At 37.2% G+C, this 12,659-nt stretch overlaps 1 protein-coding gene across 1 annotated transcript in view; it reads right to left on the bottom strand.

Moving 5' to 3' along the window:
- Positions 1–12,659, bottom strand: part of ETL1 (SNF2 domain-containing protein / helicase domain-containing protein) — a 123,505-nt gene that overhangs the window by 105,607 nt on the left and 5,239 nt on the right. Inside the window, exons 2-3 of the mRNA XM_089377182.1 lie at positions 6,538–7,475; positions 6,046–6,163 (exon numbers count right to left, since the gene is read on the bottom strand). Of these exons, the coding sequence (XP_089233308.1) occupies positions 6,046–6,163; positions 6,538–7,137 (718 nt within the window). The 5' untranslated portion in view covers positions 7,138–7,475. The remainder of the gene's footprint in view (positions 1–6,045; positions 6,164–6,537; positions 7,476–12,659) is intronic.

Here is a 12,659-nt window from a genome sequence, read left to right as displayed (position 1 = left end):
CTCTGCTTCAGCGTCAAAGGGAGTTGACTTGTAAATTTGAGATGAAAGATCTAGTTTTGATGCATTACTTGGTTAAGGGAAGTATATTATTGAGATCCTTCAGATAATGGACTGTAAGGTTTTGATGCATTACTTGGTTAAGGGAAGTATATTATTGAGATCCTTCAGATAATGGACTGTAAGGTTGTCAAACTATATGCCTAGATACAGGAGGTCTCTAAGAGCATTATGCCTTCTATGAGTGGACCACATCAGACAACAGATATGCTTTAGGGACTAGGGAGCAGCTAGGCTTGCCACAGCGGGATCTGTTTCAGTTTGAGAGAGAGCACCCATTCCAATTGAACGAAAAACAGTTGTGGTGATGGATTCAACAAAGGAAGTTGGTCAGTTTATGCCTGAGCCGAGGTCATGCGGCACAACATGACTTAAGGTACCAGCACGGTACAGCGGGATACAAATTGAGATATGTCTCAAATGATGAAGTACAGTTGCAGGGATATACAGATTCAAATTGGTAAGAGAGTGCAGAAGATAGGAAGAGCACATCGGGATGTAGCTTCAATTTGGATTCTACTATGATATCTTGGATGAGCAAGAACTAAACTTTTGTAGAGCCCGAGTATATTGCAGCAAGTCTAGCAAGTTGTAAAGCAGTGTGGCTTCGGAAGCTACTCGCAGGATTGTTTGATTATGTGTTGGAGACAACAGTGATGACAAGTCGAAGAACATTGAGACCAAGTACCGAGACATGGTAGAAAAGGGAGCAATGAGGCTCCAGTACATTTCTACAAATGCATAAGTTGCTAACATTCTCACAAAGCCTTTGTCCCAGGATGAAGTTTGTTTACTTCATAGACAACAATGCTTCCCTCGGTTAGAGGGAGTGTTGATGTCATAGACATTCTCCCTAGGTCAAGATATTGACAAGTCAAAGGTATTGACCAAGGACCATGTAATGTAGCTAGGGAGAATGGCCCAGAGAGCATCAGGGCTTGTAGTGCTCCCCCGGTCAGAAGGTTTTGACCATATTGCCAAGAGGTACTTGCCTGGTGGGTAGAATGAGTGCCTTTAGCACCGAGCAAGTATTTTACCATTCGATTGGCATGCAAGAATGGTAATTGGCCCAATGTTTCACCATTTTTTTATCGAAGGTATTGGCCTTGCTCCAAGTGACAACTTGTTGAGTTGGTGACCCAGGACTAGTCTTGTTGAGCCTAATCAGAAGATTATGACCATATCCCCAAAGGGTTTTGGCTAGTGGGTGACTAGATCCAGTTGCAACGGGGATTTGAATAGTAGATGGCTAGACAACAATGCTTCCCTTAGTTAGAGGGAGTGTTGATATCACAAACTTTCTCCCTAGGTCAAAGGTATTGACTAGGGGCCATGTAATGTGGCTAGGGAGAATGGCCCAGAGAGTATCAGGGCCTGTAGTGCTCCCCCAATCAGAAGGTTCTGACCATATTGCCGAGAGGTACTTGCCTAGTGGGTATAGTGAGTGCCTTTAGCATCGGACAAGTATTTTACCATTCGATTGGCATTCAAGGATGGTAATTGACCCAAGGTTTCACCATTTTTTTGGTCAAAGGTATTGACCTTGCTCCAAGTGACGACTTGTTGAGCTGGTGACCCAAGACTAGTCTTGTTGACCCCAGTCAGAAGATTCTGACCATATCACCAAAGGGTTTTGGCTAGTGGGTGACTAGATCCATTTGCAAAGGGGATTTGACTAGTAGATGACTAGATCCTTTGCATGATGCTGATGTAGGATGCTTTCCACATGGTTCTAGATTAGAACATGGAGTGGATGGATACATTAACATAGCTAGCTCATTCAATCTTTTCTTTGGATGGAGAAATTGTTCAACAAAGAGGACATCTGAGAAAGTCAAGTTGACTACCTCCCTAACTAAGAGGGAGTGATGATTTTAGGTAGTTGTCCTTGGTATTCCCAGCTACAAGTGGGCTCAAATAAAAGGAGGGAAATTAAATAAAATTGAAATTTTCTTTGGTCAAGTCGACCCCCTAAAATTAAAGTCAACTCACTTGACACAACACATGGGGGCAACCTAACCACTATATATTGCCATTCGACCTCACCTCTTAGAGAAAAAAAATTGGATCATCACAAGATCATCTATTCTTTTGTTCACATGTGCGAAGGAGTTGAGGAAAGAGGCTGAGATTTCTGAGGAAGATATTTTTTGTGGCAAACAAGTTTATCTTACATCTGAACTGCATTGACCAGCGCTGACCGAACCTTCTTCTCGGCAGATTGACCGCAAGTTGATCGAAGTTCTTTTGGGTTGTTCACCAAAGGTTGATCAAAGTTCTTTTGGGCAATTGACCGCGGGTTGATCGAAGTTCTTTTGCATAGTTGACCACATGTTAACCAAATTTCGGAAAAGGTGCAAGAGGTTGAAATTTGGCCCTGTTGACCAAGGTTGACTGAATTTTGAGGCAACAGTAGAAAAGCCAAAAATTGGTCTATTTGACTAGGTTTGACTTGTTGATTTCTATGGTCTGTTTGACCTAAGTTGACTTATGAATATCAGACTGTAACTTTGTTGAACTAAAGAATTTCTCCTAGAAAAGATTGTTGGGTTCTCTCCCAAATTTGGGTTTCCCACAGGAAAAATTTTGTGTCTCTTTGTGTGTTTGGTTGTCTCTTTATAATCCTACTATCATTATTGCATTACTGTCGAGATTTATATGTATAATTGCTTAATTATGTATGTGACATAAGTGAAACTGGCTAAAGAAATCATTGGAAAGTAAAAAACAGTTTAGAAAATCATATTTCTCTTGAAAAATCAACAATAAGGAGCATTTCTAGCCATTGTTGAAGCAAGTTTGGTTTTGTTTTAGCAAGCAGGAGGTGCAAATCTGAGGTTCATACCTCATGAACCATTAAGTGAAGTGAAGTCGAGTTAGAGAAGTCCTTTGTGAAGTATTTGTTGAGTTGTGGAAGGGTTTTTTCGTATACATTTTGAAGGTTTTTCTATATGTTTTGGTTCTGGTTTAAAGGAGACCGAGTTTTGGTGTGAAGGAGGCCGAGTAACGAATTATGTTTCAAAATAGGCCAAGTTCAACCCTGTCGAGAGGTAGAGGTATGTTCAAGAGGTAGAATTTTGTTGATGCCGAGGTATGTTCAAGAGGCAAAATTTTGTTGAAGCCGAGGTCTATACTAGAGGCCAAATTCTATTGAAGTCGAGGTTTGTTCCAAGAGGTTGAAATCTATTATGTTGAGAGCCTGAGGTATGTTCTAGAGCCCAAGTTCTAAAGGAGACCTAGCCCTAGCCAAGTTTTGTGTGTTGGTTTAGAGGAGGCATAGCCCCACTTCATCGAGGTTGCCTAAACATAAATGAAAGCATATTTGTCAAGGTTAAGTACAAGCTGCCAGATCGGAGCCTGCAAATTTGTAAATTGGTGCTTACAGAGGATTGGTGTCCTCATCTTCTTGACAAGTTGGACCTGCAATTTTTGTAAGTTGGTGCTTATACAGGATTGGTGTCCTCACAAGTGGTTGTAATAAATTTAAGATTGTTTGATAAGCATCCAAGTATTTTTTCTTCAAGTATCAATTTCACTTTAATCTCAATGTTTATGCAACATTGTTGATGATTGACTGTGTGATGAGGTTTTATTTTTAAGATTAATAAAGTGATGAGAATTTAAATCTAAGTGATATTGATTCACCCCCCCCTCAATATCCCTGTGTATTTCCAACACCCACCCCATTATTTTTCAAGACAATGTTACAAACATCTATGTTGAGATTTCTCCATTCAGCCTTGGATGTTAGGAGAGAGAGCTCCAACTATCCAAGATCTCCTCTTATAGTTAGTACCATAGGCCAATGAACCACCCATCATGTACATCCTCTCTTGGATTGCCTCTTCACTCTTTGGAGTTGGTTGTCTGGGGTTTTAGAGTAGTGTGCTCTTTTACATCCTGGTTATTGCCTTATATAGGAGCTACTTTATTGATCCCGCTATGTACTAGCATCATTATAACTATCACCAACCCACTTACCTACTTTTGTGGTCATCGGTTCGACATTAATACATTTATCTTATCTTATCTAGACAAAAACTAAGTTATCAAAAACGTCTTCGGAAATTGCCAGAAACGTCGTTCCCCATTTCTGAAACAGAACCGGGTACAATCCGCATACGAAACATTGTGAAACACCATCAAAGCAATTTTTATCTGTATCAAAATTTCGGAAATGTTGGATCCAATTTTAGAAACGATTCTAGAGGTTGTAATTTTTTTTGGATCCGGATCCACCTACTAAAGGTAAAAGACAAGAACGAAGTCACAATTTTTTTCACCAAGAGAAGTCAAGAAAGGTCAACATCCATTTTTTTGTTGGAGACAATGAGCATGACTCGTCGTTGGCAGCTACTTGGAGTTGGAGCCTTGCGCTCTCCAGCATATCAGGGTTAAATAAAAACACAGATTATCTAAAAAAGAAAGAAAATGGTCTCCCCACCTTCCAGTAGCCCGCGACTATTATCTTTCTTAGGGCCCTCTAACTATCCGAAGAAGATATAGGAAGCGGCAAATATGAATAAAAATATGTCGGTGCCCAAGAGAAGAGAAAGAGAATGTAGAAGAAACAAGGAATCTTCCAATGCCATACAGGTAAGTCTACCGGGCATACATAAAGAACCAGTTAGTTCTTCGTTGTTCCACAGACTGACTGATTCCTTTATCAGGGAGCATACGAACCTACCTGGCCATCAATTCGTACATCAATTGATTGGGCAAAAAATAGTGTGAAGATGTGTGCACTCTCCAACCAAATGACGAAGAAGTTTAATTTTTCATTGTACACATACATTAATCTATTAATTTAAAATATAATTTTTTAGTCTCACTATTGAAGTGGTTAATTATATATATATATATGGTGTGTAATATAAATATTTATTGTATAAGTTATATATTATATATATTTTTAAATATTATTTTGTAAAATGAATATAATATTTAATACATTTAAACTGTATATGGTTTTAAAATATTTTAAATAGAAAATTAATTAATTTATATAAGGTGAATAATATAGTAAGGATATGGAAGGTGTAATAGACTCCTTTTCTAGTCCTTTTTCCTAAAGTCTAGTAAGGTAATATATATATATATATATATATATATATATATATATATATATATATCGTTTCCTTGTCATATCGTATCTGAATATTTTGAAAATTTGCCATATCCATTTCAGTGCAACTTAGGACAGAAATGGTTCAAGTATTCGGATCTTTGGGGATTCTGCTCTAGTAATAAACTCAATCAATGGGGGTTCACAACTTGTTCTGCCCAAGCCTTTGCAAGAAAATCTAAAAGAGATTGGATGTCAATTTGATTTCATTTATTATGCTCATGTATACAAGGAATTAAACTCTGCCACAGATAGTCTGTCTAAGGCTGGTAGAGAGCTCCAATGAACTGGAAGAGGTTAAAGATGGAGTACCAAATTTTCCAATACTGACTTTGAAGGGACATTCAGTTCTTATAAATTTTATTTTCTGTTTTGTTTTCTCTTTATATATATATATATATATTGGGGGCAGACAATTTCTTAAGTCAATATCTTGCAAATCTCCCCTTCTTTTGCAATATTTGGACTGCAGTGATGAGAGGGGGATTATATTCTTCCTAGACATATAGTGCATAGTATGGGCTTTGCTTTTATGATCTTAGGAAGGGGATTTATTTTTGAAAGTTGGGAAATAGTTGTTTATTCATGTGAAAGTGCAGTAAGCACATGAAGAATGCACAGTCAAATAATTATGATTTTTTGTGGAAAAAATAATATTGGTGTCAATTGTATGTGTTGCAAAACACAACAAACTAAAACACCAATCATGTTTTAAACTGGTGACCTGTGAGAATATTGCATGAACTGCTCAATACTTCAAAACCTATAGAGATTTTTATCACTAAATATATCTCATAAGCACATTTTCCAATCCCTTGGATTTAATGAACCCTAAACTACTAACACAGAATGCCTCTTAATACCTCCTCCAATCCCTTTGCGATGCAGCAACAGCAGAAAATTAACCCCAACAAGCTGGTAAGGCTTCAAAATTGGCTGAAACATAGAGCTTTTATAGTTGCAGGCAGCATCAATGTCCCCCTGATTAATAGAGAAACAGACAACTTCGTAAACATGTAATGAACAGAAGAAAGCAATAAATTCAGATCACTGAGAAAACAAGATCTTATGCATATTTAAAAACTATCAATCAGGAAATGAGACTAAATTAGGTAATTAGAACAGAGATTTTCTAGAAATGGGAACTATGTTGAAATATGCTACCAAGAGATTGAGGCCAGTTCCTCTCAATTGAAAAGTATCTCCATTTCCAACAAGAGCTATTCTGTCTGTAAGATATGACCGCAATGATTGGGCTCGTAAGAGAATTTGGTGAACCTCATCCCAGATCATTAGACTAGTCACTAAACATGTTCACCCATCACAGTTTTTAAAGACATAGACAAGTCACAAACCTGTGTTGCAATTCTTGCTGCACTGGCATCCACTTCTGCATATCTATCACAGCACGTGCTACTAGCGGATGGCCCACTGCCATAAAGATCCTCACGCAATGTCACAGCAATTTGATCACACTTTTGCAGTGCATTCGCTATGACATCATCTTCTGCATGTTCCTCCTCCAAGTTGGGGTCAATTTCAACCACGTCCTCTACATCAACAACCTTTGCATGTTGCAACCCAGTTCCGAGAGACTCATTTTCATCACTCAAAAGAGCTACAACATTCCTCTCTTTTTCAACTATTGGCTCAAACTCCTCATCACTCTCATCAACTACAAATCGCCTTCCCCGGCTACCAATGGATCTACCCTTTGTTACTTGAAAATCATCATCCTCCAAAGGATGATCTGATCTTTGAGGCGTAGAAATGATTCCTTTGCTTTTTGTTTTGAATGCAAAAGATTCAAGGGAAGGAAGGACTTTAACTTCCTTTTTCAAACCATTCCCATTGCTGATATGTTTTTCATGTACAGGTCGTTTGATTGCTCTGTCCAAATTAACTGCTGCATCTCCCCACTCATCATCGGAGATTTCATCAAAAGCACGCTTCATTTTAATATTTATTGGCTTCGACTAGTTTCCTCTCTAGCTGTTAGTCCAGGTAGTCAAAATTGTTAAATTTTTCTTTAAAAATACTCTCCAGATCAACCCCTTAATTAAACTAGGAAGTTAGAACCAAAAATCTTCATATTGACCTCAATCCGCTCACAGATATCAATGATCCTTTGAAACAAATCAAAAAAATCTGATGATAAAACTCCTCATATACCCAAATCTCTGGTTCCAAAAGCCAAAAATGTAGTAATCTTTAGTCCAAGGACAAGACAATGGCAGACCACATTCAACAAGTCTTGTCGCACTAACTGTTGAAACACTTGGAATTATCAAACCTGCAATGCAATAGAATACAATTAATACAAGTCTGTCAGTGTTAGTCTGATGACAAAAAAAAAACACTTGAAAGATATGAGCTTTCTCTGAATCAGAAGAAAATGTTCTCTTGATATTCTTACAGCTTTTAGCAGTTACTTTTCATACTCTGTGCATGCAACTAGTTTCCTCCTCTAGCTGTTAGTCCAGGTTGTTAAAACTGTTGAGAGTTTCTTTTCTAATATTCTCCAGAACATTCATGTATTAAGCTAGCAAGTTGGGAACCACAAAACTTCATGTTGAACTCAAGTAGTTTACAGATATCATTGAATTTTGGGGCAATTAAAATAAAATAAAAAACAAATTAATTTCCTCTTATACTCAAATTTCCAATTCCAGAATCCAAAAATATAGTAAGTTTCAGCACATGTTATAGGCAATTGCAGACTGCACTTTTTTTAATTCAACATGTTTTGCCTTGCTAACAGTTGAAGCCCGGGGTGTGAAATGCAGAGGAGATCATCCATAATCCCAAAGAAAAACAAGAATTTGCTTTCACCAAGGTCCGGTTTGATTTCGAATTTTTTTAGGAGGTTCGCCATTAGGTTCGCCTATATATATATATATAATGAATTACAGGATAAAATAGTAAAAAATCAACATCAGTAAACATAAAAAAATGCTATCACGGACATGGAAACTACAAGGATAAATTACAAGCTTGAGTTGTGACATGAAATTATGAGTTTTGATCTATGGACTTGGTTAATGGCTATGAGGTTCGATGAGGTTCGCCGAACCTCAAATTTTTTGTAAGGTTCACCAAAATTCGAACCTCAAGGTTAAAGTTCGACGAACCTTGTGACATAGACTATCACTATTACAAGGATTTATGATTCTGAAGCAAAAGGAAATAAGACAGTCTTTGGTGGTTGGGGATTCTTCTGTTATCATTTGTCATATGAACTATCAACCAACTTCTCAAGAAACTTCACTAAGTAGACTAGTTAATAGAGCCCAAAGGCTAGCAAAAAGTTTTGCAGGTACATCATAATTCATTTGCAGATGAGCAAGCAAATGAAGCAGTCAATCTGCTCTTCTGGTCACTTAGAACAAATGTGGGGGCGTTCTTGTTATCTGCTACCTTCCATCAAATATTTGATATCCATAATTCTAAGGTCGAGGTTCCCTAATACAACGAACAAGTTGCAAGCACTAATGAAAGTATGTACACAGTTATTAGAGGCTCACTTCTCCCCCATCCCATCACACATTTCACAGGCAGCATTTGTTTTATTCAGTGCGCTCCCCACATTTCCCACGCCTGAAGAAACATTTCCCCGCATCCCCCTTTTGGGAACTCAAGGAAACGCAAACGGAAACACTTCCCCAATGTGCAGAACGTGTTTCCCCAAAAAAGGTGCTTGTTGGCGTTCCCCCTTGGAAAAGGGGGATATATGGCATCCCCCTTGAATTTTGCCTAAAAACAATAATTTGAGTGGGGAAGCCTAGTATTCAACCCTAGAGCCATACTAATGCTATGTAATCCATGGTAACGTTAAATTCTTGAACATATTTCTTTAAAGTTTTAACATTACCATTAATCGTTTCAAGATGTTTGAGAGTGGTAACAACCTCATTGGATTTCATATGGAGAAAGCAGAATTTTAGATCCCACTCGGAATCCAACAGACCTAACAATTTTTCAAGATTTCAAGATTGGAGGGATTGCAACATTTCCATTGGAATTTATCATGTATGAGGATATGGAACTAACATTTAATCAAGACCACCAAGCCCTCAATATACCTCAATGTTGGTGGCATTAATTGTTGAACTCCTTTGTCATGACAGTGGTAAAAATGTACCCATCACTCAATTTTGATTTGAAATATTAGGCCTTTTCTATCTTATTTTAATGCTTAGAGGGTGATATTGATTATGATGATCCGAATATAGGCAATGATTTTGATGATACATAAGTATTTGTTGTAGCATGATTATCTTTTGGACTATAGAGGTCATCTAGAGCCTCTTTGTTGATGTATTTTTGGTTTAAATATGGATTGCACTTGGTGCTGTTTTGGTTATATGCACCCTTGCTATATATATGAGATATTTTGCATATTTGCATCTAATGGTTTGGATTCATATGGATGCACATGAATATTTATGTATATTTTTCAAAATTTGAATATTTATGTATCTTTTGCTTCACCAGTTTTTTGATCTGGCTTTTTTCCAGTTCTCAGTTTTGGGGTTGACCAGTTCAATGACGAGTTCAATTCTTACAAAACATTGATTCATTGTGCATTGTTCATTTTCAGTTTTAAATTTTGAGTCTTGACTCTAGATACTCATGACCTCAGACTGAGTCTTTGACTCGTCATTCTTTACTATTTTTGAGTTTAAGCAATTTCAATTTATTATTCCAGTCTTCACACTTAAGTATCTAATATTTTGCTTTGTACTAATCAGATTCTAGAATAATGAATGATGAATTTAAATCAATCTAGATTCTAGAATGATAAATGATGAATTCAAAAATCAATGTATATGATATTTTAGTCAGATTCTAGAATAATGAATGATGAATTTAAATCAATCTAGATTCTAGAATGATAAATGATGAATTCAAAAATCAATGTATATGATATTTTAGTATTTCTATTTCATTGAATCATTTACATGTATGAATCAACATATTTCATTATTCAATTTGAATGCAATCATGTTTGTCATACACACACACACACACACCCTGACATCCCCACGTCCCACCTGAATTTCCCTAAAATTTGGGGGTACTCCCACACATCCCCCTTGTGCGTCTCCCTGTCCAGCATCCCAGCATCCCCCGTACCAGAAACTTAGTGGAACATTGAGTGAGGATGGGGGGACACACCCATGTAGATATTTTGAATAAGAAGGAAGCTGCCTGCTGTTGCATTTTTCATTTCCCTCCTTGTCATCCAGCATTTGAGATTTGGAGACTTCTGGAGGTTGCATGACAGGTACCAACCCCGTGTATTGGGAGGTTCAGTGCTATGGAAGCCAGTCTTGCATTCTGGAGGCCAGCTCTGTGTGATGGAAGATGGGCATTGGGTGGGTGTGTCTTGGTGTGTTGAAATTTGGCTTGGTGAATTGGACAGAGGGTGAACAAGAAACAATGGCAAACCCACATGGTCATCCAGAACATCATGCCATTTGCAAGAATTCTGAATTGTGCAGGAGTTTCCAAAGATGTGAGAGGCACAATGAAAAGGCCCAGGACTGCTTTTCGCTGTAGGCTCAAAAATGGGATGGTTCAAGGAAAGACTGGCAGAGGAGGAATACATTTGAGGCCCAGGCAATGCAAAGACAACTAATAGGCAATAACTTCCAGATAGAGTCAGTCAAAAACCACCAAAGGCAGATCAAAATCAGCTTAGAAAACAATAATCAGAGGACTGAAGACACAAAAGAAAGAATGAATATGTTCCAGGGAAGAATAGAAAAGTTAAAAATGGAGAAAAGGTCTGGTAATGAGGGAATGAGTCTGCGGCTCCACCTTTCCTCTCTGTTGTCTCTTTTGGGGTGGACAATCTGATGGAAAGATAGGAGGATAGAGTGCAGCAGACATCAGTCCATGCAAGGCAATGATCTTCTGTCATCCAGTCATCCAAGGTCAGTGAAAAATTGGAGGCCTGCAGCAGGCATGACCTCTATATTAGTTTTTGGAATTTGTAAAATTTTGGAAAGCTGTTTTTTTCTGTTGACACAGTATGTATAGCAAGAGACCTGCCAAATAAATAGTGGTAGGCATAGAACTCTAACATTAGCACATAGAGTAGATAACATCATTGAACTTTAAGAAATTCTTCAGCTCTTTTGACTGTGGATCTCATTTAAATTTTCTATCATCCTGCTGGACGGTTTCACCACAGCCTTATTTTATGACAAAACTAGCCATTTCTGTTTTTAAAAAAGGATGAAGGCCTTGGAATTCTAAAACTGCAATGCAATAGTATACAATTCACCTGACCCAAGAAAAATATTAATGCAATGCAAAATCTGCGAGTATCGATGTGATGAAGAAAAAAAACAATTGAAAGATACAAACTTTCTCTGAATCAAAAGAAAAGCTTATCTTAATATTCTTACATCTTTTGCACTGCTAAAAACTGTGATTCTTTAATCTCAACATTCCGTCAACTTATGATTCTATAAGAATGTCCTGGAAAAGTATACTCAAGAGTCGAGAAGGTCGGAAGCAATATACTATCAGAGAAGGTTAAAAACATTCCACGAAGATATCCCTGACCTCTGTTGCAAGAAGCAAAAATAGACCCATTGCCGGGTTACAAATAAATTTACTGACCTAAGGATCAAAACAGGAAAGTGGGCAAAGCCTGAGAAACCATAGAATTAAGGAACTTTCACAGGTATGCAGACAATGAGCAACATAGGACAATGAGATGCCAACCCTTCGCAATACCCAAGAAAAATACAAGTAAAATTATCAAATCAGAGATAAACACTAGCTGTAATTTAAATTTTATTTCATTCAAACCATTTACAGAATCTTATCATATAAATCCTACAACAGAGTTATCACCTCGTGGTTGTATCAACAGCATTTTATTTCACTCAAACCATTTACAGATCTTATCATATAATCCTACAACAAAATTATCACCTCATGGTTGTATCAACTGTATTTTGTTACACCCGTACCATTTACAATATCATATAAAATTTAAATCCTACAACAAAGCTATTACTTCATGGTTGTATCGATTGCATTTAAAGGTCCAACAGACAAAATAATAAAGGAGGTTAAAATACCATTCATTGACAAGGCTAATGAAACAGGATCACCAAACACAGACATATAGAAAAATTCAATTTGATATTTATCAAAATAATAATAATCTAATTTTTAAGATCAAGGGCAAGCCAAATTTGAAATAAATATCCCAGATGATTCTAAGTTTCTAACAATTTACTAAGCACCCAACAAGGAAAGATAAGAAGATTACAATCACCCTCGCTGCAAAAGTTGGTTGGAGGTTAATTTCTACAGACAGTTTATATGGACAGAGGTGGTAAAAAGAAAGTACATCTACCCGCTCTCAGTGGAAGATTGGGTCAGGTTACAAAACAAGAAAAGGTTAAATGATATCAACAATATGGAAAGAAGTGTTACATTCCTTCAACATCAT

This window comes from Pinus tabuliformis, chromosome J (assembly GCF_031772625.1).
Source record: "Pinus tabuliformis cultivar Carrire ecotype Pingquan chromosome J, CPIR1, whole genome shotgun sequence".
Taxonomy (NCBI): Eukaryota; Viridiplantae; Streptophyta; class Pinopsida; order Pinales; family Pinaceae; genus Pinus; species Pinus tabuliformis.
The sequence above is the reverse complement of the archived record's forward strand: the minus strand, read 5'-3'. Positions and strand labels throughout refer to the sequence as shown.